This window comes from Coloeus monedula (assembly GCF_965178545.1).
Source record: "Coloeus monedula genome assembly, chromosome: 1".
Classification (NCBI taxonomy): Eukaryota; Metazoa; Chordata; class Aves; order Passeriformes; family Corvidae; genus Coloeus; species Coloeus monedula.
Genome location: NC_138781.1, coordinates 24,893,131 through 24,919,482, shown reverse-complemented (window position 1 = coordinate 24,919,482; position 26,352 = coordinate 24,893,131). Strand labels below are relative to the sequence as shown.

The 26,352-nt window shown below is 38.2% G+C and overlaps 1 protein-coding gene across 4 annotated transcripts in view; it reads right to left on the bottom strand.

Annotated features, from left to right (window-relative positions):
• The window catches only part of PPP1R9A (protein phosphatase 1 regulatory subunit 9A), a 134,148-nt gene that overhangs the window by 45,288 nt on the left and 62,508 nt on the right, over positions 1-26,352 (bottom strand). For all 4 annotated transcript variants that reach the window (XM_082289006.1, XM_082289004.1, XM_082289007.1 and 1 more), the window contains exons 3-5: positions 17,819-17,951; positions 17,205-17,325; positions 11,717-11,821 (exon numbers count right to left, since the gene is read on the bottom strand). In XM_082289006.1, coding sequence (XP_082145132.1) covers positions 11,717-11,821; positions 17,205-17,325; positions 17,819-17,951 — 359 coding nt within the window. The remainder of the gene's footprint in view (positions 1-11,716; positions 11,822-17,204; positions 17,326-17,818; positions 17,952-26,352) is intronic.

Sequence of the window (26,352 nt, the reverse complement as noted above, 5' to 3'; positions counted from 1 at the left end):
TTTTTCTTCTCATGTCAAAGCCACTTACAGTTTACAGTGATGTGATTTCCAAGGCTTGAATCACATGTCAAAATGAAGTTACTCAGTGATACCTGAAGCTGTTAGATGATATATCAATAAAAGCCTCCAGGCAATGACAAAGTTTAAAGCAAATGTTTTCCAAAATAGAAATATATAAGTAATGTTCTAACTTCCTACAATTTATTGCTTTAGAGTGAGACATATCCACATTGTCTGAAAATAATTTTTAGCAGCATTCAGTCTACAACTGATATCAGTTCTAGACAAAGAATTGTAAATTTGTAAAATGGAATACTGTGTTCTCAGCAATTACAGCTTTTTCAAACTAAACCAAACTTTTTGTCATGTTACATTCCATGATCTTAAGAATACTATACATATAATTATACTTAACCTATAATTGAGATAAACCATAAATTCTAAAGTTACAATTTAAAGTGGGAGGTGAATAAAAGTAACTTAGAAAACCATAAAGCTGGGGCAGTGATTAAAACTCTTAAGCACGAATTAGATATTTATTCACAGAATGGCTTTAAATACAAGAACTATCTTCATCTGAAGTGTTTAAATATGAGAAAGACACATAAGGCTATGATTCCCTGACCAAAAAATTAGTCACTGAACCATAATATGCACACTTCAACAAAGTGGCTAATTATATAATTCAGATCACTTTGGCTCAACAAAATTAAGCCCATGCATTTCAGACTTCATTAATTAGTCTCAAGGGCTAGAAAGTATTATACGAAAGAACTATAAATTCTGTCAGCAATAATATATTTGAGAAGCTGGTTATGCTTTTAGATATGAGACAAATGAGCATTTTACAGCCTTTAAACCACATCACAATAATATTACTCTTAATTATTAAGGCCAGCAAATGCAAAATAAACCCCAGCAAATCTGTGAAACAGCCATCACTGTACTAAATCTCAGGTCATTACTGATTTTTTCTGAAGTCTTTAAAAAAGAAGGAAGGCTGAGGAGAGAGGCAGGGCAAGAGCTGCCCTTGATACTCAAAAGTTACATGCAATTTAGCTTAATTACCAGATGTGAAATATTCTTTGTGGTTGTGATTAAAATAAACAGGGACGGAGCTAGAAATATAATTAGTATTTGACTCTATCTTGGATTTTAGAATATCTAAAAGAATGACGTATCTTGAGAAATTGAAAATTAATTACAGTAATGGTGGTTAAGAAAAGCATTATACTGAAATTGGCAGCAACTCCTACATCTCCTGCAATCCATGATTTAAACATTTTGCAGCACACCCGATACATAGCCTTCTGCATATTTCCAGCTTTTATTAAATGAGGATCTGCAGACCTGTGCTTCTTGAAATAACTTATTGATTTTTTTATCAACTAGGGGAACCAGAAACATTATTATAAAAACTGATTTAAATTAAAAAATATTTCCACTTTGAAAATAGCTTTGGTACTAAAAAACTTGTGAAGGCACCAAATCTGTGACGCAAAAACTGAAGTTCTGCAGCACAGACTTTTAGTGAAATGCGTTAATGCTTTCTCCTGAAAATACTTCAGGCAGTAAGTGCTCAGTTAAAAATACACTAGCATGGTTTCCTTAAAAATCAAGTAAGAATACAGCAAACACATTCTAAGAAAGAATGGGGGGTTTTCTGTGCCAGGATTCCAAATATTTTCTTCTAACTTTTCCTAAAATACAGTTTGGTCCATAAAAATGTACAGTAAAATTCATTCAGGGAGTTTTACAGTCAGATGCCTCATCCCTGGAACTGTTCAAGGCCCGTGTGGATGGGGCTTTGAGTAACTTGCTCCAATGGAAGGTATCCCTGACCACAGCAGAGGGGTTGGAACTAGATGATCTTTAAGGTCCCTTCTAACTCAAACCACTCTATGATTTTAAATATGGTTTTCCTCTGAGCTTTAAAGTCTGAAGCTGCTTCTGCTACCATTTATCTCATTTATTTCAAGATGTCTTCAATTACCTAGTCTGGCTGCTTCCATTAGGTTAACAGCCACATAATTAATCCAAAGTGCTTAACGGGGTGTGAACCCTGTTAAGGAAGCGGTTTTATTTAGTCACAGGAGCACAAGCTGGAATTTGTTTGGTTTTAATGAACAAGATCAACCTCTCCCAAACAGCAGTCTCAAACACAGAAGTCACTGACTGCATATAAGGAATTCACAGCCTATGAGCTTCCATTACACTTTTTGATATGAAATTATTTGAAACTTCTAAACAGTCTTTGCATCACTGAATAATTTCAGGTGGAAGGAAACTGGTCCAACCCAAGCCCCTGACTTCAAAAGACGGCCAACTTTGTCATGGCCTTGATCAGAATGAACCTTGCTGCAACTTCTGTTCATTGCCTGTTATTTTGTCCCCTTGTACTAAGAGTTATAAAGAATCTGGGTTTACCCATTCTACCTCATGGATGGTAGTTGAGACAACAGTAAGACACCTGACACTCCATTCTTTTCTTCAGAGTGAAGATGTTCTTTCCACCTCTTCCCAGGATGTTGCCTGCACATCTGCTTTCTAGCTCTCAGTGTTGCACAGTGATGCTGCTCCAGATGCCAGACTCACATCAGCCCTTGCCTCATAAGGCTTCTGTCAGCCCACTTCTGACTGTTGGAAGATCCTGTGATTGCAGCCCTGTTAGCCTATCTACCTCACGTGCAAACTTATGTCAGTAAATCCACCCAGTCCGCCCTTCCACCAGAGACAGGCATGTGCACAGCAATCTTTAAAGCTACTAGCTGGAACCAAGGGGACTGGTAAAGGGAAATAAAAAAGGTTTGCCTGGAGATAAGTGACCCAAAACTAACACACATGCCACAAACTCTGCTTGGAAATCAGTACCCAAAGTAACATAATGAAGTGACCACCACCAGTGAATGAAAGGGGCAATGCCTGAGTGAATTTATTTAGGGTCACTTAAGCAACATCGAAGAGGGCGATCTGTGTAATATCTAGTGCAGGATGCTGGCTATGTAAAGCCGGTACAGACAAGGAGACTTTGGGGAAGAGCCTCCAAGGATCCTGGAGATAGAGTTGCCAGTGAGATGAACTGATGTGCAGAAGTTCTGCAGCCTCCATCCTTGTCCCCAGACCCAGGATAAAGTATTCTGAATTTAAAGACAGACAGCAAGACTCCAATTTACCTCTTTGGGTTGGAAGGGACCATGCCATGAACAGGGGCACCTTCCACTACATCAGGTTGCTCAGGGTCCCATTCAACCAGGCCTTGAACAGTTCCAAGGATGACGCATCCACAAATTTTCTGAGAAGCCTGCTGCAGTGCCTCACTACCCCGTGAGTAAAGAACTTCCTAATATTTAATCCAAATCTCTCCTCTTTTAGTTTAAAACTTGTCCTATCGCTATCTGTCTGTGTAAAAAGTCACCCTACCACTGTTTCATAAGCCCCCTTTCAGTACTGGAAGGTACTATAAAGTCTCCTCAGAGTCTTTGCATCTCCAGGCCAAACACTTCCAGCTCTCAGCCTGTCTCCAGGAAAGGTGCTCCAACCCTCTGATCAACTTTGTGGCCTGCTCTGGACCCACAGCAACAGGTCCATGTCTTTCTTTCGTGAGGACTCTAGAGCGGGATGCAGCACTGCAGGTGGGGTCTCATAAGGGCAGAGAAGAGTGGCAGAATCACCTCCCTCACCCTGATAGCCACCCCTCTTTTGATGCTGACCCAGGATGTGATTGGCCGTCTGGGAAAACAATGTTATCAATGGTGCTGGTGGAAGAGCAGCAAAGTCACAGATTAAACATCAGAAAAGCCTCAGCGGACTCTTCAGAGCATCTTGGATACAAGCCCCTGATAAACTATGCTACTATCAACACTAAATGGATATTGAGTCAGACGATTAGGAAGTCACGTAAAAAACCTACACAATAATATTAATACACTTAGATTAATTATTCTCCCAGAAATCAATTCTAGTCTAGGGCCTCCCTAACACATTAGCTTTACTCAAGAGTACTTCAAAATTAGCCAAGGGATTCAATGTTCTGGCACCTCTTCGGATTCTGGTCCTTACATTACTCTGCTCTTCTGAGAGTGCATGTTAAGAACGAATTCCGTCTCTTTCCAGACAGCCTGACAGTATCCCAACACAATCCTTGCTTACAAGGTTCCCTTGAATACAGGGTGATAATTTAATCAGCATTTGCTATAGCACCACATGATTCTTATGGGAATGGCCAGTTAAAGGAAACACATTTGTAAATCTATGCTTTAACATAGCTGAATGCAGTCAACTCTGTTCTGAAGGTACAAGTGCTACTAGGACATGTTTCTAAGAAAAACTGATTGCTTTTTGAGGTGAGATCTGTCTTCCCTCACCCTCACCCTTGATGGTATCCATAGGGAAGAAATCCAGAAAGAAAATGCAGATAGGTCACAAGCTTCTGAGTTCAGACCATGTCCTTAAACTGGATGATGACATGGTCCAGATTCTAGGCAAGATCGACCATCCTCACAGCACAGTCCAGCTAAGTGCTCCTACAGCACCATCTGTGTAGTTTGGCGAGTTATCCTGCAAGGATGAACAGCAGGTATTTCTGCCCAGCTGTCACAGTGTTGTATCCCATTAATCAAGGTACACCAAAACTATGTGGGAGTTTCCACAAAATAGTACCTTGGATGAAGGATAAAAAAAATAGCTAAATAAACATATATTATGATATTTCAGTTGCAGGGTTAGGAGTTTATGATTAGATCCATCCAAGTTGAGGATGAAGTGATTCAAAACCTGTCAAGTTGTTCCTTTTTCCAGGAAAAGACAAAAAAAGCTGCTCCTAATGAAATCCAGTCCCACTGAATCTTACTCATTCATGTTACACTTAATTTTAAAAGCCATGCTTCAATACCTAGAAGAATAGTTTATAATTCAGACAAAATATTTAAATGAAGATTTCTTTATATATTTCACACTCAAATATATAATTTCCTGTCCAAATGTGCAAATATTTCAAGAAAAAACTTGCCATAAAATTTAAATTAGCAAGAACTCAGGACACAGGGGCTATGTTTATTCCAGTAAATTACACAGTGCCAGGGAATGCTTCCAAGCACTAGTAACTGATCATCATATTAAAATCATATTACATCACTGAAACAGTCTTTGAAACAGTTTGACCCAAGTTAACAAATATTCTGCTGAAGAAGAATACTCAGACACAGTCCAAGAGTTAGCAAAGGCTAGGAGTCAGCTTGGATGTTTCCAAAGGACAATTTGGATATGGCCATCCTGCTCAGAAAGTTACAACTCTTTAAGGGTAGACTGACCACTCTGGTGCCAGCTGGCCTCAGCGCAAACAACAGTCCAAGGCACAGCTTGTTTACTACACAGGCACAGCCAAGGAATATAAACCAGCTAAGCAGTGATGAATGCAGTCTTATCTCACCCCTGCTAAGGGGTCAGAGTACTCTTGAGTAGTTTTTAATGTTCAGCATACTATTCCTGGTAGTCTTACAGAACAATTACCAGTGCTTTGCAGAAAGTAGGAGTTCTTTGCAGAAACCAGAAAGAAAACAGCTTACAGAATTATGGAATATTATGGAATCTTTAGTATAACCACAGTCAATTAAAAAAGAGAAATATACACTGCTTTGGCACACAGCACCACACATTTAGTTTCTGCAGGATCTATAATTCAGATTTATCAAAGAAGCAGAAAGTGCACCAAGCACACATAGCTTCTGAAGCAGACTAGAATGAAATCCCAGCTCAGCAATCAGCATTGCAGAGGAAAGGACTTTTCTTTCCTGCTCTTTTTATCTCCTCAGCTCCGGCACTTGGATTCAAGGAAAAAGAAATAGACAAGGAAAGGAAAAACAAAACCACAACCCCCAGCCAGAAAACTGGTAACATAAACCAGCTCTCTGAAGCAGACATGGAGTGTGGTATTTTTTGGTTTGGGTCCTGTCTCATTATCCAGTAAGTAGCAGTCCTGCCTCTACCACAATGTGGATCTGCACTACGGAGAATGCCTGCAAATTTTAAAGGACCCAGCTGTTTCATAGGCTAAGAGCACAGGCAGGCAAAGTTAGAAGGAGCAAAAGAAAATCTGCACAGGCATGCGCACTGGGAGATGAGAAGAGTATTACCTAGACAAAGGAGTCACAACAAAGCCACACAGTTCAGTGTTACTGTCAACAAACAGCATTCCCATCGGGGCATACTGCTGCTGGTTAGGTCCTAAGGGGGACTTCATCTGTCCCCTACACTGTCCTAGTTCTTGCAAAGACATGACTGTATAAATTACCTTTCCAGATGCTGCGGTGGCAAACAAAACTACCAGCAGGCATGCAAATACTATTTTCAGAAACAGTGTATTTTTCAGAAAAAATTCAGCTGAAGATGGGGTGAGGAATTCACTGAGGAAGGAATAAATGACATTTCAAGTTGATGTTAATGAACAATCAATTACTTTTACTTTTCGCTCTTTAATTGTTCCTTGTATAAGAGCTATATAAAAGTAGAAATTTGTCTGAAAGATTGCATTTTCAGTTTAGTAAGAGATAAAAAAATTAGGCTGTGAATTAACTGGGAGTTGAAACAGAACCCTGCTTTGAATTAAAACTGTCCAGATAAGAAAAAAAAACAAAAAATGGCAATAAATTATTCTTTATTAGAACAGAGAGTAGTTAACAGTGAAAAGCCAGAGGGCTGGATTGTTAACTGCTATTGTTAGAACATACTCTTTAACGATCTAGAAGATGAATTAGACACAGCAAAATTGGCTAACCAATTATTTAAGATGGAAAGACTTTGATGCATTTCAGCAGAATTTAAATAAACAAAAGCAGGTAAACTCATTGGCAGGTTAGAATTAATACAATTTATAACTTTCATGGTGGTACAAGTCATGATAAACCAAACAGGTTTTGCACAGGTTCCGTGTGGTTCCCCAAAGTCCAGAAATGATTTAGAAAGCACCATGAGAGCATCCGCTCAGTGCCTAGCAACAGTTTGGAAAGCTGAGAAAATGTTTAGTCACATTCATACAACAGGATACGGAAGGAGAACACAAAATTTAAAATTTGCCTCTCCAGTAAAACACTGAATTTGGTTAATGTCCTTAAAAGGAACCTTTCAGAGGAAAGTAATAATGCTAAAAGCATACAAGCAGCATACAAAGGATTGGGATTTTCTCATGATTCTCTCATGCAGGACCCTTTCTACTTATCAATGCAGTAAGTCTGCCCAGAACCACGTCCTCCTTTCCTGGGACCCTGACTTTCCCAGAGCTGTGCAAGCACAAATCTTTGTATCCAGTAAGTATGATTAAAGGATAAAGTTTTCTCTATGAAAGAACTAGATTTTTTCTCTTGTGGGTATGTTTAAAAAAAAAAAAAATTCCCTGCAGGCATACAACTCTTCAAGCGAGCTTTATCTGGCAGAGACCGTAGGGTCTCCCAGAACCCCTTCATTATGATGAAGTAAGAAAGTGGGGTCAAAAAGGCTTAACATCATCCAAGCAACTTCAAAAAACAGTTCTGATACTCAACACCACAGTCCATGGGGAGACTGCAAGCAAAATAACACAGGAAAAATTCTGTGACAGGATAGCATTCCTACTGTCAAGCTACCTCCTTAGCCTATCTTTTATGACTGCAGGCACCACTTGCAAATTTCAAGCTGATGGATTACATCCTAAATAGGGTCAAAAGAAGAACAGAACAATTAGTGGTATTAGTGTGGCTCTGCCCTCTGAGCCATTAATCTTAGAGCAGGGGTGACACTCAACAATATTGAAAACAACACACATTTCAAATCCCTCCTGTATAGAATCAAATTCTGAAATCCACTAATATGAGATATAAGTAAACTAAATAGTTATGCAAAATTATAAAGAAGACTTGATATTTACATCAATTGAAGTAGCATTCATAGTTGTATTTGCCTGATTAGAGTCACGAGGACACTAATTCTCATCCTGAAAAACAGAGGCTGATTGCCAGCTGGGATTATGAAAGAATTCCATCTCTTTCCTTTGCCTCACAGGCTACCAGAGTACATCTGGTGGGTACTGATTATCTTTCTAGAAAACATTATAAGAAAGAATAATTTAATTTATTATCACTGGAGAAGTCAAACTGGTTGAGCCAATGATCTTTCATTATGGTATGATGACTCTGCTGTATAATCCAATGCTGCAAACAATGGATAAAATAATTGTAGATGCTTACATTTGCTCTTCTTTCACCTCCTCTCTGCCTCACCTAGAACAGTTCAAAAGGTAAAAGCCATGTCTTCATTTTCACAAATTCTTTATTGTGTCAGCTACAGACAGTCTGGATACATTTTTTTCTGGTAGAAAAATTGCAGAAATCTATTCTAGGTCAACGACTTCCACTGTCAGTATCATTCAAAGTGTTCAGAAGGCTCAAAGGAGAAAAATAGATCACTAAGTATTGGTATTATGCAAGCTCTCTGAAGAGGTATTGACTGCATTTATCGCAAAGAATTAAGAAGTGGCTTTAATGTCATTCTATTCATGAATGTCCTTTCTTTACAACTGATCTCACATAATAAACCCTGCTATAAAAACCAGCATGCATTTTGACTAGATTAAGGACAAAACTACTTCAGATACGTAATGCTGTGGGATATAAACACAAAGTAATGCCAGTGAAAGGCACTCAAATCTCTGTGTGTACAGGACACCAGGCAGAAGAAAGGCACAGATTTTGTATGCTGTGATCACAAAGATAACTATGCTTATTAAAGCAGTTCTATAAATCCCATCAAGCTGACACTATTGAGCAGTAGATATGCGAGTAAGTGTGAACGTGATTCCTCCTGTGAAGGAAGGATTTGTGAAGCTGCCTTGCCTTGGATCAGGTAAGGTGTGCTTGTACACTGCCTACACACTGGCAGCTCAGCTGGGACATCCCCCGCAGGAATGGCAGGAGGTGGTAATAAAGCAGCAACCCTTCCACTGCTCCTGCCTCCCGCAGTGACATGGATCATTAATGGCAGCTGCCATGGGAATGGAGCACTCAAAGGGCAGGAGCACTGGTCTCTGCACTGCCAACAGTCAGGAGCTGACAGCTGGGGGCAAGAAAGGGATTTTGCCCCAGCAGACCCTTCCATGTTGTCCCTAATGTTCTGGAGCAGTTCAGGTGCAGAGGTGGTCACTGTCTGCCAAAGGCAGTGGAGATGAGGGATTCTCCATTCTAGCTCTAACACAGCAGGAAAGAGGATTTGTCAGAAACCAATTGCTCTCTCCACAAAACAAGAGGCAGGCACGGCACTTTTTGTCACGTATCAAGAGAAAAAGAGTCAGGAAGTTAAAAATACCTTATTTTCTTTCATATCTAAATTCATCGATATTAGCTCTCACTTTCTTTACAAGCAAATGTTTAAGCCTGAATTGAAGCCAAAACATCAAGCATCCTGAAATATCTATCTCCAAAAAACAGCTTTCTGGAACCATTTTTCATTTTGTGTAAATAAAACCAATGTAGAGCATCAGGCAACAAAACAATCCAAGACTGGACCAGAAGCTAAGCCGGAGCCCGTGCCACACAAGGCTTGGCCACCTTGTCACATCTCGCTCCCAGCCTACCACAACCAGGGAAAAATGATACTTTTCTCAGCTGGCTTGCATAAAGCAGAAAGTAGTCTTTCTGAGCATTTTTTTCCATGAAGTTTAAAATGAAACAAAAAATTGAGGAAGTTGCACCAAATTCTACCCATTTTTTTCCTCTAATTAGAAATACACATTAGTAAGACACTGCTAACCACATGGTATGCTCTTTATGTATACATTACTAATATTTTAGTATTATTTTCTATTGTAACTCATACAGTACTTAAAATTTATTATTAACTGAGGTTTTTTGGGGGTTTTTTTTGTCTAGTTTTGACACTAACACACTGGGTCATTTTTTCCATGAAAACTCAGTATCTCAATCTCACAAGGAAAAATGTAGAAACTCAAATATCTCTCTTTGATAAATGCTACCTGTCAGAAGCCAATGATCCCAGTGCACAGGATACACAGTTCGCTTGACAATGTGAGCTCAACAACAATGAAGAAGTACTTTTTTCAGTCCCCCATTTTGTGACAAGGGTCTAGATTGCAACCAGTTTCACTGTAATTTATTTCCTGAGAGAAGACTGTGGGAGTTCTGTGTGAAAATTGTTTTATGTTTCTTCCTTCCTCCATTACTATGCCATGGAAGCAAGTATTCTATTCTGTAACTTACGCAGTAATAATTACACAGACTAAGCTGATTATAAATGTACACAATACATGTGTTTTATGTGACTGCTTTCTTTTTTCCTCTTTCCTTTTGAACTAGAACATCAAACACAAAATATACATAACATTTGCTTTGTGTACACAGGAACACATTTTTCTCTGTCATAAGGATTTTATGTTTGAAGGTCCCAACTGCAGAAAACTTAATAAAATATATACTCATTTTCATAGCTAAGTCAGTAGGAACACTCACAGCATGTGTGAGTCTTTGCAGAAATAGTAATGGCGTAACTTCAACTGTAAATGTTACACAAAAACATACTCACCCATAATTACACTAGTTTCTAATAATTTTTTTTTCCTAAATAACCTCTTTCAAATAAAAGATTGATCAACCACCCCCAAGACTCTTTGCAGAATTCACATCCCAGCATTATTCATCATTGTTATGCAGGATCAGCTATGGAATTATAGTGGAAGTGTGCCTGCCAGCATATAACACCACCATCTGAGAGGGTCTGCATATATTACCACCTATAGTTTAGTCATGGTTCAAAAGAAGTCAGCTCTGGACTCATTAATTAAAGAATTCAGTTGTATTCCCTGGAGAAGATTTTGGAAGAGAACCAAAAGGTGACTACAGAATGGCTGCTACTTTTAAAATATGACAAAGATATTTTTGGATTTATTTTGAAGAGCTGAATCTTTACTGAAATTAACAAGCTATTGAAAAACTCCATGACTGAACAGGGTTTTAAATGGCAAACCAGTTCATTTCCAGGGAAACAATGTCCTTATTAATGACATTTTACAGCTTTGCACTTACATTAGTCCAGAAGCTTACTTGCAGTATATGTTACATTTTCTAGTCTGTTCATTATTTTATGGATTTTTACAGGGACACCTTTCAATTAACCACAGTATAGGAGCAGAGGGAAACCCACAGATGGTGCTGGGAGCTCAATTAATTAATGCTGGGATGTTATTTTCCTCACTTTGGTAGCTGCTACCACTACGGCATCCAATACTCTCCTCTCCTCTGTGTTGAGGTGGCATCTGAGGCACCAGAGTGCCCATCTCTTCCTGCTCCAACCCTGGAGCACAAACGTGGCCAGTGTCCCCACAGGAGCAGCAGGGAGGTGATCAGTGGCAGCAGTTTCCATCTGACCAATACCCATGACCTTCATCATTCCAACTAATACAAACACCTTGAAGCCCATGCACATCTAGACTTGTGATCAAGAGCATAGTCGTCATCCATCTGCAATTTCGGCTTGGCTTGGTGGTCATATGTTAAAAATCTAAGCCAGAACAAAACTGTAATACTATATTTAATCCCTCTCTAGGGATCAAAGGAGAAAAGACACAGAGAGGCCCAAAACCCCTGATTCTTCCTGGGTACACTGAAAGCCCTGTGAAGGAAGCCAGGTAATCTTAAGTATTAAATTACAATTTCTTTTTTACTTCTAAAATACTCACCTGACTTTCTCTTTGGTGTTTCTAAGAACAGTTGCAGCAAAATTTTGTGTAACACCAACCAGACTGATGCCATCAACTTCCACAATTTGGTCATTCACTTGGATCCTTTCAGGGGAAAAACACAAATGCATAAATAATTGTATGAATTCTTGTGAATTTTCAGAAAAACTTAGCATAGAGAGATCTTTCTAGTGTGATTTTAAACAAAAGCTCAGTCCTAAAAGGATTGAGGTAAATATGAAAAAGAAATCATTCCTTGCACACAGACATCTCATAAATGCAGCTTCAAAGTTACCATAACATTTAATATCATCAATTAATTATCAAGTCCCTTTCCTTGTATAGAAATACAGCAATACAAACTCTTGAATTTGTCATCTGAATTAAATTAAATGAAATACTTGAACAGCTCTTTTATCATTCTTTCCTAAGCCAATCTTGAAAAACATCATAAGACACAGCTCTGGCATTTCATGCTAATGGAAAAAAAATGTAGTATTTAACTAAAACAACCTGCTCATCTGTGGAGAGAAGAACTTATGTATCAGACCCAATTGTGACATAATCTCTTAAGATATTTCATCCAACTTGTTCCAAAAAGATGAATTCCCAGTGTAAGTGTGATCTTGATGCACACCATCATAAGACCTTGGACTGTTTTAATGAGGACTCTCTTTTTGAAACCAAACACTTATTTACTGCTAATATACTTTTTAATGCAGAAAAACTTAAGACAGAATGAAAGTCATGCTGCTTTTATCTAAAGCAAGTGCTGCTACAAAATCCCTAGAGCAGGCGCTGGACTCATCTGGATTACAAATCCCTGGAAGATGACTGCTATACTACTCTTTAGAAACGCACGATCTCTAAGAGTTTCAAAATAAAACCCAAACAAACACATCCAGAACTATAAAAGGGAAGAATTTTCAAGTACGTATATGAATTCTATTGATCCAAACTACAGTTTACAAAGCAACCAAGAAATATGTATGGAAAAATCCTAATACCTAAATTAATGTATTTAACATCTTAGGATATATTAGTGATAAGACTTATTTTCAAAGAACAACAGAGGCTTCAACAGAATGCTGAAGTATTATGACATGGAGCACTAATTTCTCTGACAAGTCTGAGGAAATGCTTTGCAGTGTTACATGTGTTCAAGCAGTATCTTCTGTTCTTTGGATTCCAGTGATGAGTAAGAAATACAGTATTTACTCTTTGGCAGCCTCACACCACAGAATGCCACCGTGTTCTAGGCAGGATCTCCCTTGAAAAAGGAAGCCTATAAACTATACTGAAAATCATACCAGGCATTTTAACCTCAGAATTTTACTTCAGTTTTCACTGAAATATTTAAGAAATACAGCAATCACATTAATATTTAATTTTGATTTAACTTTAGCAAACACAGAGTGCAGTTAAATGGCCAGAGGAGTACCCAGAAAAGAACTTTTAAGAAGTTGGTGCCCACTGAGTGGGAAACTGTCACCCTCTTGGCTGAAAATGGTGGAAGAACATATTCCTTTGAGATGACAACTTAGCTACAACACTGTACCTCACTATGCAGTGGACTAGCAGTGTTCAGTGTTCAGATACACAGGTACAGTATTTCAGGTGATGAAACATCATCTTAGAGAACTGTTGCCTGCCATTTCGTAAGCGGCTCTATATTGATTCAGTCTAATTCTATTTGTCCTTCAGGCCTATTTTGTATCTCCTTATTTCTTGGTTGTATAGCTCCTAAATTAACTTCCAACTACTATTTTTATAGCCAGTGTTCTCCAAAACTCCTTTATTTCTATATACACATATATTTTAATTATATATAAATATACATGCATATCAACATACAAAGAGCAGCCTTCCCGTTAGAGCCCACTCCAACAGGAGCCCCAGGCCTCCTCTATCTCTGAAATCTCATTTCAAACACAAATGAAAAATTAGGCTCAGGTTGCCAAAGCCTGAATTATAGACATTTTACTGCTTTTATAATTAATAAAATTGGTAATTCTTCTGATAATTATTTTCTAATGCTCAGGACTTTAAACTCTGCCTGCAGATTACAGTGAAGTAGCAACTACAGAAGCAAACCAATGTATGGTTTCATATGGTTTTTCAGTATGATGAACTGAAAAATTTAATTCATGCAGAGAAAACTTCTAGAGTTCAAGTTAAGAACTATGTAATGTTTCAAAACTGCTGCTCCCAATGTTATCAAAGTACTTTAAAAAGTGAATGACTCATCACCACAATAATTTGAAAGAAGCAGCTATGGATTGATTGATCCAGGAAAAGATTTTATTTTTCATATTCAGTCTAATGGCTGATTTCGTATTTTTCACACTATTAATAACCTCTCCTAATACTTACCAACATGCTTGCCTTTGGATCCATCTTGAAGCACCCTCATTGGTTAAGTACTGGCACACAAAACCTTTAAATATGACAACTAAATGCTACCTGCTTGTCTGCAGCAACATGAATCAAGCCAGTGGTGTTAAATCACTGAGAAGCCCCCTTGTACAGATTTTGTATTTCAATGGGAGAAAAGTACTTTATATCATAATTTCATTGGTCTTTCAATAAAATATAGAAGTTATCCTACAGATACTGTAAGGTTTTAAATTGTAGCTTCAGAAGAACCTGGTTGAAGATTGCTCTGCAATTATTCAGAATATCTGATGCAACTGTTGAAATAGTTTTATTTTCTGGAAGGAGACTTTGCTTTGCTATCAGTATTAATGATTAACTAGGCTTTTCATAAAGATGAAGTTAACAGGACCCTTTGCAGTTGATGCACTTTATTGTGCAGAACTATCTGGTCCTGACTGAGAGGATTATATATCCCTTTCCCAAGTGAATGATCAGTCAGGCTCTCAAAGAGAAAATCAGAGTCCTATTTCTCAGCTGACTGAACATTCTGCCAGTTGAAAACCAACACAAATATTAGAATGGTCAAAGAATGATATTATTTTTTCTCAGCTGACAAGCTCCTTTCAGATGCCATCTAGGGAAATGAAAGAAGAGACTTATGATGGAACATTAACTTCTGTAGCCCACTCAAACATGTGAATAATGAGAGGAAAAGAAATTACAGATCATACCAGAGCAGCAGTGAGTGACGGATTTTCAACCAGAGAATTTCACAAATAATACCAGTCGTGAGCTTAATGCCTTCTGGCTGAGGTCAAGCATACCCTTCAGAAAAACACTCACTTAAATTCAAAGTAATGGATAAAGTCATGACATCTTGAGGTGTCAGCTTCTTCATTTGCCTTCATAATTTTTAAGCCTATGATAAATCAGTACTTGGCTTTCAACTTAATATCTTATTGCCAAGATCTGTAAAGATACCTCCAAGCCCAATCTAGAAGACAATACACTTCAGTAGCAATGTTACTAAACTTTGTGACCCCCTGCCTTCTAGAGTCTTCTGTTTAAATTTTTGGGGGGTTTCCACAGCAGAACAACTTTTTGCCTCGTTGAAAAGTTAGAGGTGTTCATCAACAAGGAACATGTTACTGCAATATATTTTTTAGAAGATAGCATCAACGTCTTAAGAGTTTTTTCCTACTCTTATTAATAAACAATATTTTCATATTGTTTCTAACGCAATAACGCATTAATGGTTAAAATCAGAAAATGAGGATGCATATAAGTTGATTTAATTGCTTACATATCGGAGAAGTAATATTTTATTGGCATGAAAATTTACATAGTTATGCACTAGGACAGAACGACTAACTGTATGGGTTGGAAGATATTTAAGAATACTTTTCCTTATTAAATGATTACATAGTAAAGTATTTTTCTATCTCCTAATGAGAAGAGGTTGGCTCGGTTGTGGCAGGTATTGTACAATACACAGATTGGCAGGTGTTGTATAATACACAGATAACTGTGCCCCATATGATAGGAAATATTTTATGTTCAAAAGGAGTTATTTAGCCTGCATATACCAAATAAGCAATTCTAGAAGCAAGCAGGTTTTATATGAGCATTTTACAAGACTACACACACCAATCCACTTCTTTAGTGGGCAAGATTTACGGTATGAAGAGCTTTCTACTTCAATTAATTAATGTACTTTCAGTGCTGTAGGTGTGAAAACTGAACTCTGGAACAGAAGACTATCCAAAGTAGGAAATATAGAGTAACAGTCTGTGTTAGTAAACTTGAAGGGAGTGTATTTAGTAAAAGTTCAAACATTCAGGTAGACTAATTATTTCCCTAATCACAGAATCATCAAGGTTGGAAAAGATCTTCAACATCATCCAGTTCAGCCGTCAACGTTGCAGCTCAATCACTCCTAAACCACATCCCAAGTGCCACATCCAGATGCCTCTTCAACACTTCCAGAGACAGTGACTCCAGCACCTTTCTGGGCAACTTAATTCCCATGTCTTTCACTCTTTCAGTGAAAAAAAAGTTCTAATATTTAATCTGAACCTCACCTGACACAATTTAAGGCCATTTCCTCTCATCCTTTCACTTGAGACATGTCAGAAGAGACCGACCCCCACCCAGCTACAACTTCCTTTCAGGTGGTTGTTGAGAGTGATAAGGTCTCCCCTCAGCCTCCTCTTCTCCAGGTTAAACACCCCCAGCTCCCTCAGCCACACCTTGTAAGACTTGTGCTCCAGACTCTTCACTAGCTTTGTTTCCCTTCTCTGGACACACTTCAGCACCCCATTGTCTTTCTTGTAGTGAAAGGCCCAGAACTGGACACAGCACTTGAGGTGTGGCCTCACCAGAGCCGAGTACAGGGGGACAATCACTGCCCTGGTCCTGCTGGACACACTAGTGCTGGTACAGGCCAGGATGCCTTTGGCTTTCCTGGCTACCTGGGCACACACTGGCTGATAGCCAGCTGCCTGTCAACCAGCACCCCAAGTCCTTTTCTGCTGAGCAGCTCTCAAGCTGTTCCTCCCCCAGCCTGTAGCACTGCCTGGGGTTGTTGTGACCCAAGCGCAGGACCCGGCACTTTGCCTTACAGAACCTCATGCAGTTGTCCTCAGCCCATCAATCCAGCCCATCAAGATCTCTTCGTAAGGACATCAAATGTAGAGAGAGGTCAAATAATCAAATGTTGAACAGAATTCTTTTTCTTAAGTATTGCCTATCCAAAGCTAGCTTGAAGCCAATAGAACAGGTGGGAACTCAACACCTTTAGAATCTAAACTGCCTTCAAAAGTGACACAGAGTTTGGAATCACCCGCTTTGCTGAGGCTAAAGCATCTGGGTTCTCAGCAGTCACAAACACATATCTTTGGCAAATTTGTTCTTCTTAAGCAGTGTAAACTCATGATACCAATTTAGTGTCTTCTCATAACCACATCAGCTACTTGGATCTTACAAATGGAGTCTCCAAACTTTACAGCTTGGATTACCATGACATACATTAAGCAAACAACTATTTCCTATGAAAATCATAATTTATAGTAACTATTGCTGAGAAAATTTCCAAATACAAAGTCTAGTTTACCTGCCATCTCTTTCTGCTGTCCCACCCTCTGTTACTGTTTTGACAAATATTCCCAGTTTTTCAAGGCCTGCATCGGCTCCAACTCCCATTCCAATAATGCTTATGCCAAGTCCATCTTCATCTGTGAAAAAGGCAAGAGAAAGCAGAAACTTATTACATTTGATCTGTACAGTTATTTGGTAGGTAAACATTTATACTTTGGTTCCTCTTGGCTTTCTGCGTCAATAACGTTAATATTATTTTGCTTCCGTTTAAAAAACCTATTTGACTGCCATTTTAATTACACACAAAAAATACCATCTGCAGCCTTATGAGGAGCTTAGAACAACAGTCAAGATTTTTACTCCTCCAGTGAAGAATGAATATATCACAACAAACACTGTGTGAAATCATGTTAATGGAGTGTCACAAAACAATTCTCTTAAGAAGGTAAAAACTGCCTGTCTCTGGGCTGCTTCTTTAATTCCTCAATGAACAATTCCTGAAATCCAAAAAGCCAAGGTGACCACAACAGATTCATGGAAATTCAAGATAGGCTCTCTAGGCATGTGTAGACTTCCTCATACTTGTAGGTCAGTGTCCCAGGAAGTGGAAATGGCAGACAGACACCATACCTTTTTCTAGTTCAACTGGGAAGAGCTCCAGCTTTTCCACACGCTTCTCAAGTTCATATTCAGCTGATGCAGCCACTGGGTCAACTTCATCATTTCTCCTGTCATAGTCTTCATTAGAATATGTATTGAAAACCTGTGGAAATAGATCACAAATCATTCAGCTACCTACTCCAAAAAGACTTCCAAATCATTAAATTACGTACTGCTTTAGTCCTGTGATGTTGCAAGTTTGAAAAGGCTTTTAAAAGACAAATTTCTCCTGCTCATTTAAACTACAGGTTTTTTAATTTGTGCTCTTTCATTCAAGGAAGCGCAACTATGGTTGCAAAAGTCAACTGAGTGTAAGTTTTTATCATTTTTGATTATAAATTCAAAAGGTGATCTTTAATGTATGTGTTGGTCTATGCATAAAAATATTAAAAATACTTAACTCATTAAAAATGCACTATTAACAAACATTAACAGAGTCAAATACACTGAAATTATAATCTGTATAGTGTTTGCGTGTTAGTCTTTAGGCCTTATGAAGTTCCAGTTTGCATTCATCCAAAGCTAGACCAGAAGATTACTAATCTACATCACCTACGGATATCATTAGAGATTATGATCCATATTATGTATTAACTTTTTTAGAACTGCAATATATACAGCCATGGGTATTTTTTTTTAACTAACCAGGTTTACAGGTTTATTTCATCTCTAAAGCAGTAATTTAACAGTGACTGCATTAATCAGATTATATTATTTATGCTACTTACTATCATAATTTCAGCATGGCCTTTAATCAGTGATTATTCAGACCTTCAGAAACATTAGTCAGGAAAAGCATATTTTCATATTTTAGAGATCAGAGTTTGCCAACCTGATTCATTTAACTGCCTGCACTTGGCAGTAAGGAAAGAATATGTGTTATTATTAGTGGTAACAATTTTACTGAGCTTCAGTCCCATGGATATATCATATTCATCACTTCAAATAAAGGAAAACAATTTTCCATATTTCCTTTTCCTCTTTTACAGACAACCTGCAGAAGACACCATTGCGTAGCCATGTTTTCCTTTATCACTGTTCCTCTTAAAACATAAAACACTGCACCCTGCTACGTAGCTATACAAATATTCAAAGGTCTTCAGAAGCCTGCTCTTTTACAGCCCTGCTTGAAGGCTCTGTCACGATGTCCCTGGAGGGAGCACACATGGCAGCTGGGTCATTGCCACCTGAGGTTTCACCTGCCTGAAAAGATGTTCATTTCTTTTAAATAGTAAATATATTAAAGTTGAAATACAAAAATACTTCTAAATACTATTGTAAGTTTATTAACTATGTTATGGCTACCACAAAGCTACCAAAAAGCCCTCTCAGCTTTATACAAAGTAGTGGTTTAAACAGAAAAGACAGTAGTCACTCAGTGGGAATTTTAACTCCTGTATTTCACATCAATGTGAAACAATTAATTTCTTCTTCCAAGAAGACTGAGATGATAAAGGTTTTACAAGAATTCACAAACCTATTTGACATCAATTTTTAGTCATTATGATGCAAGAAAAAGGCTGCTTTAACTATATTATGCTCCTAGAAAGCCTACATAAATACATGCAAAGCCTAAGTAAAATAAGACACAAACTAAATGCTGTCCAATGCCGCTGAACTTTTTATGCTGCTGTGATATCTCTAAGATTGGAGAAAAAACACTGATGCAGAAATAAGTAATAAGGAAAGATGCAATTTGAGGCCACCATTTCTAGGCTGACCAAAGAAAAGACAAAACCAGCTGGAAGAGCCATGGAACAGCAGTGAAAAAGTGGTACAACCTCCCTGGCAGCTTCCTTTCTCTGGTTTGCTGTCAAAGGCAGCAGTTTTCACCCGCTCTGCTCACTAAGGGTTCCATGTTCAAGCCCAACCTCCTTCATGCTGCCATCAACCAAAATCAGGCTCAATCAATAGACTGAGACCCAACTAAAACATTAGTGAGCTAAGGTTTGACTGCAAACCTTTAGCTTTGAAATGCAGCAGTCATGCAAGCAACTACAGGTTAAAAACAACAGCTGTGAATTTAGCTTGAATCATCTCATTTATTAACATCATCAGAAAGACCCACACCCCAAATGTGAACGGAGATGAATTGCATCAAGGTAAAGGGAGATACTACTTGCTGGAGACAAAGAACAGCTGAGAGAGAGGTATAGGGGAAAATTATGTCACAAAATGAGTATATTTATTTCTGGATTTCTTTTCATCATGTTAATTGGCACCACTCTTTTCCTTGTGTTCAATGACTGGCATGAGATTATTGTGGAAGCAGTTTTAGATTTGTTGCAAAACAACTGGATATGCTTCAGGATATGCTTCTTTGAAAGCATCAAATCATATACTGAATTCAGGTTTGGGATGATCTTTCTTGAACCAGACTAGACAGAAGAGATAGCTTCTGGCTTGTACTCACTGTTTTGGAATATTTTGATGATCCCACTAAAAGGGAACTAAAGATACTGTTGGTAATGAAAAGTTATCATTATGTCTCCAAATACATCACACCACTCTTACCTAGTACCTCACCTAAGCATTCACTCTGAGACTGTAGATCACTGATTGTATAAATCTCTATGTTCCCTACCTGGCATCAATTCACTGTCTTTTGTACACTGGTCATATAATTTTGCCACTTCCTTCAACAAGGCAGTTGTCTCCCCCTGACTAGGGGAAGAAGAAGAAGGATATTCTTGTATGTCATTTATCTCATTTAGTACAATCACATTTCATGGTTGACTGATTCTGTTAAATGAATCTCTGGGTATTAAACTGAAGAACAGTAAATTTGTGCTTGGAAATTTTCTATCTTTGTGAAACAGTCTATCCACCAGAGTAATGAACTGCTTGCTCAGTACAGTCGTGAGAACTGTCACTCAAGATTTTACTGTGCTAAAAATAAGACAAACATTTATAACTTCTTCCTCAAAGTATGGTTAACGTGATTTAAGTAGAACTATTTCACCACGTCTGTTGCTGTTGTGCTTCCCGGAGTGTGCGTGGGATTTCAGACTCATGGGAATTCTCCCATTCCCTGTCATTTGACAGATCTGGTTGTACTGCCACTCTGGCCAAGTACCCAGTACAGTAAAGTCACAATCACAGAATATGCTGAGTTGGAAGGGACCCACAAGGATCACCGAGTCCAACTCTGGGCCCTGTACACGACCATCCCCAATAGTCACATCATAAGCCATTACTTAAAGCAAGCTCTTTTACATGAAAATACAGTATAATATCTTAACCTCTGATTTTACCACTACAAGTATTTAGAAAAAAAATAAGTTTCCATAGAATCCACTTGTGACATTTTCTAGGATTTACAACAGCACTCATGGAAACAAAAAGTCAACAGCGGTGACATGTTGAAAGAAGCCCTGAAGAACTGCTGTTAACAGAATGTACTTCTGTGTTCTCTAAAGTGACAGAAAAAGGGGTCATCAATGATTCACCTGGCACCAATATAGTAACAAACTGTAATACCAAAGAAGCGGGTATGCCTGTTAGGCACCCTGGGTGGCATCCCCAGGGAAATCATACATACGCACACATGACCATTTGCTTCTCTTTGGTAAAGCACAAGCTAGTGAAGACATGTCACTAACTATAAAAATATGTTGCTGACTAATGCAGAAAAAACCCTACATTTTTGCTTTAGTACTTCACCTTTAGGAGTAAGATCAGAAGGATGAAAACTGATTATTCTTGAAAAAAGGCAAAGTTGCTTAAGTTTAGGGCATTTTTCCATAGCTCTTAACTACCAATAATTTATAGAATTTAGCTAACAGTAACCAGTAGATAGTGATATGGGGTTTTTTATTTTTTTAAGCAAGTCAGAATGGAGATAACTCTAAAGAATCACATGGGTTATCCTTCCCATGGACTAACCAGCTTGGTGCCATATAAACCACAATATTAGTGTTGCATACAATAAACTGTGCAACATAAAAATTGTCTTATCTGATGTAAGGCTGAGAGAATTGGGGTAGTTCAGCCTGCAAAAGGGAAAGCTTAGGAGTGACCTAACTGTGGGCTCCAACACCTGAAGGTAGCCTATGAGAAAGATGGAGAGAGACAATTTACAAGAGCATGTAGTGACATGGGGGACAAGGGGGAAGAGACTCAAACCGAAAGGGAACAGATTTAGAGTATCTATTACGAAGCACTGAGGATAACCTCTCTGGCTCTGCTGAAGAAGATAAATGAGGAAAAGAAATCACAATTTGATCATTACCTTCTGCTTTAAAATCTTTTTACAGCATAGCTCCAGGGAAGAGAGGAAGCTCTGGCAATATCTGAAATGGGTGACTATTTTTTTAAAGAGTTTTTTCTCTGTGAAGTGGTTGCTTTGTCAGTCAAAGGCAGTGAGTCAGTGAGGAGGCTTCCTCCAGTTTTCCTGGCTTCATGCTCCCCTAAAGCCTGCGTGGGCATCAGCCGTCACTAATGCTTCAGCACAGAAGCATCCAGGAGACAAATCTTCCCAAGAAGCAATTGCAGGAATGAAACACAGATGGGAATTAGACATCAGCAATATTGAAAGAAACTGAATGTCCAATCCATACCCAGGGTTTCCCGTCAGAAAGCTCCATAGGAGAAATATCTGGTTTAAGTGTCCTGAAACTCTGACAAAGAGACCTGCACAGCAGATTCATGCTTCTAAAATCTAAAAGTATCTGGGCACAAGACTTCTCCACTCCACAGAGACCTCTTCAGATATATGACAATCCAGGAGCAGCTTCAACAACACACAAACTGTTCAATTTGTTGAGATGAACTGGAAAATATTATCTCTATGTACCCTTGTTGAATTGGCACAAGTTATCAAGTTTTCTACCTGTTGGAACATCATGAAGACCGTTTCTAGTAGAAAACCACAGTGTCACCATCCTGCAGCAGTGCCAACACATCTCAGTTTGGATCCATACATCTCTGTGCGCTACAGCATATCCTCCTAAACCCAAACCATGCCAAGTGGCATTTCCTGGTGGGATACAAGCATTAAAATGCATGGGCTAACCACGTGCATTCATTAGGCCTGTGACATGAGGGTGCACTTGCGTCATGGTGTAAGTAGTTACAGATTCCTCTGACAGGCTTCTTTCACTGAACTTTTATATACTGCAGTTTTGGGCCAAAACATGGAACCAAAATTGCCTAGGTGGTACTATACATGGATCATCTCCCCAGTTCCTGCTACTTGGCTCATTTTCTGTGCGAAATTTTAAAAACACCTGTTTTCATTAAGTAGTTTCCTCGAAACAGTGAAAATTATTCTTTATATCCATTTATTATTTATTCTGTGTGTACTTGTTTTATTGCTGATGTACTAGTTTTATTACAATTTACATTGTTACTTGTCTACGTAGCAGAAAAATACAAAATCACTGTTGCTGTAAATGAGATGTGTGCCCCACATGAAAACTACATGCTGTTATTCTTAGTTAAAACAGGTCAGAGTAATTATCAAGTAAAAGTAAGCCCTGTTACTGAAGAGTAAAACCACAGCTCACATGGAATTTGCAACTTGTACATCTATTAGGGTAGCTGTGTGTTTCAGTAAGTGAGTAAAACAGCAAGATGCACTGAAACCTGGAGTTGACAACGATATACGAACAGACTTATCTGAATATTCCTGCTTTTTTTTAAATATGGTAACGAGTTACAATTCCATGAGGTTTTTCCTTTCTTCTGAATTTTTTTTTGTCATAAGCATTAATAAAAATGGGAAATTACAATACTGTCCTGTTTTATATTAATGGTACAGGCTAAACAATTTTCACTGAATTCTCTTTGATGAGTTTTGCAGACCTGGGTCTAAATCTCTGATAGTGGGTTGGTTTTTCTAATGCAGCAGCTTGGATGCAACAGTGTAATGGGAGGTACAAATGACTAGCGAGGTAGCTTCCCTGAGTCCTGCTGATCATGTAAGAATCCCAAGGAGACTTTTTAAGTGTTGTGTACTTCACAGGTACACTTCATATATGTCGTCCCTTTGCCTGACCTTGCCTTTTTTTTTAAACTCTACTTTGCATTACTGTACATTACTGACTTAAATGCACTTTGCAACTGCTACTGTCTACTTCTGATCAGTTATCTACTATTCAGATAGAATAAAAACCATGAAGAAAAAAAACTTTGTGTTTTTCAGTACAGCAGCTTGACAATTGCATGGAAAGGAGCCAAAAGACAAGCTCCACCATCCTGCATTCCCATAAAGCTCAGGGTTCCTCAGAAAGTCCCTCCTGCCAGACTTTCACTGATCCTGGAGAGATCAGAGATGCGGGTACAGCAATTCAACACCTTACTATTTACAGCAGTGCAGTTCTGACCTGCAAACCTGAATGTCTTTAGCTGACTCTTCCTGCTTCAGGGAAAAGGAAGAACAGTTGCCTACACCTTGACAGTGTCTCTGTCCAGCAGAACAAAGAAGCAGTTGCAACAAGAGCACTCCAACAGCCATGCTATGCAAAAAAAAATAAAAATATGAACAAGAATATTTAACAAGAATATGAATTTCCAATATGACAGCAGATACGTCTTATCGCTCTTTTGGCAATTCCTTCTATTGCCAAGGTAACAAACTAGCATGCTCAAGAATTCATTGTATCTTTGAGCCTTGAAATAAGCATGCAAAGGAGAACGTTTGAAGTGAGCTGAGTTTGACAAACTAATTATAATACAGTACAGACTCAAATCTGGACTCTGGTGTCCAAACAAATTTAAACAGATAGGAGAGCACAAAGCAAAGTTCCACTCTCCATCCCTAGACATTTCTTCCTGAATCTGCTGCAGTATTTCTTCCAGATCCTTGCACTGCTGCCAATCTACATCCTAACTGATGGTGCTATTTTTCTTCTGCCTTTAAGTGTGACACATGAATTAGCCAAGAGTAAATGCTGCTTCTGGTACCAATTAGTACAGACTGCCATACAGTAGCAAAGTCACCATGAATCAACAAATCAGTGTTTCTTCTCCCAGCAATCTCACTCTCCCTCAGCCTAAAAGTCAAGAGCTCAAATGCAGAGTAAAAATGCTACAAATATTCTCACAGGCAAACACTTGAAACAAAATATTGACTATGCATAAAACATTCTATTTAAAATAAATCTCAGCAGGAATAAATTGTGGAACCTGCATATTCACTAAAAATTACTCTACAAAAAGATTTCATAAGCAATTCCTTTTATTCATTTACAGACGCTACAATTGTAAAGAAAATAATTCAAAGGAAAAGAAGGACACAAAAAAGTAATCACAGGGATTAATTTAGAGTATTTGCTGAGTAAACAATATAGAGATAATTCATCCAACCTGAGTTTTATTGTGAAATAGCAGTATTTTATAAACTGAACAGAAATCAATACAATTATCTTACATACATTTATCTATAAAAAATTCTTTTAAATGTACTATAAATAGCACACATTGCTATCTATCTCTCTACTTAAAGCAGAAAAGAAAGCAGAGGTGTAAGAAGAGAGTCAGGTGGAAACAGTCTGCCTCGGTGTCTGATTTTCTCAATATTACATCACCAATACAAATCCTATTGGGCTTTTTAAGGGTGCAGAATTGCAACTTGACCAAAGGTTTTTTATGACTCTCTGACATACCTTGTCTTATTCCTAGGAGCTGTGGCATTTGGTACTAATTGCCCACCTTACTAATACTCCTGCAGACACAACAAAGGTTGCATGGGCAAGGGAGAAGCATCTCCAGTGACAGAAACCAGAAGACACGTCTCAGACCAAGGCATAAAAAGCAAATGTACTTCCACACCAGACCACAGCAGGAGCCCTTCTGAATCTCAAAAGCTGTCCCACCTCACTTTTCTTAATAACTGAGTTCTTAGAAAAATCTCAAATTAAGAGAGTTTGGATTTTTTTAAATGAGAAGTTCTTACTTAATGAATTCCTTAGCTTAGCTGAGATTACTAAGCATAGTGCTTACAGTATTAAGATGAGTGTGGGAAATTATATTATATTCTATTAAGAAAAACTCAGGAGAAGTAATAAACTCTTCTTTGCACATATATTATTCATTACCTAAGTACACAGCTTATGAGTTGAAGAATAGCTAAGTATGGCATTCAACATTAGACAGCCCTTCAAATAGTCTTTACAGGTTAAACATATTTCCACACTTTCAGATGGGACACATTACAGAGGGTATCTATTTAGTTTCTAGTACAAGCAGGTATTCTTCTACAGTAACAAAAATGTTTATGATCCTCCAGAATCTAAAGCCTTTAGTAGCCTATTGCTACATTCACATTAACATCACCATGCAGTCATATAAAAGAGACCTATTAGTGGGGTGTTGCCTTAATTTGGTAGGAGTGTTGCAGCCATGCAGCCTGTTAATGCCATTGCTTGTATATAAAAATGGACAAACAGGCAGAGTGTAAGAGGATTAACAGAAAAGCTTCTGTAATACAGCAAAAGGTTTGCTGTACTTTGTAAATATCTTTCAAATGGAAAGTGCAATGCCACATTCTCAGTGCCAGACCA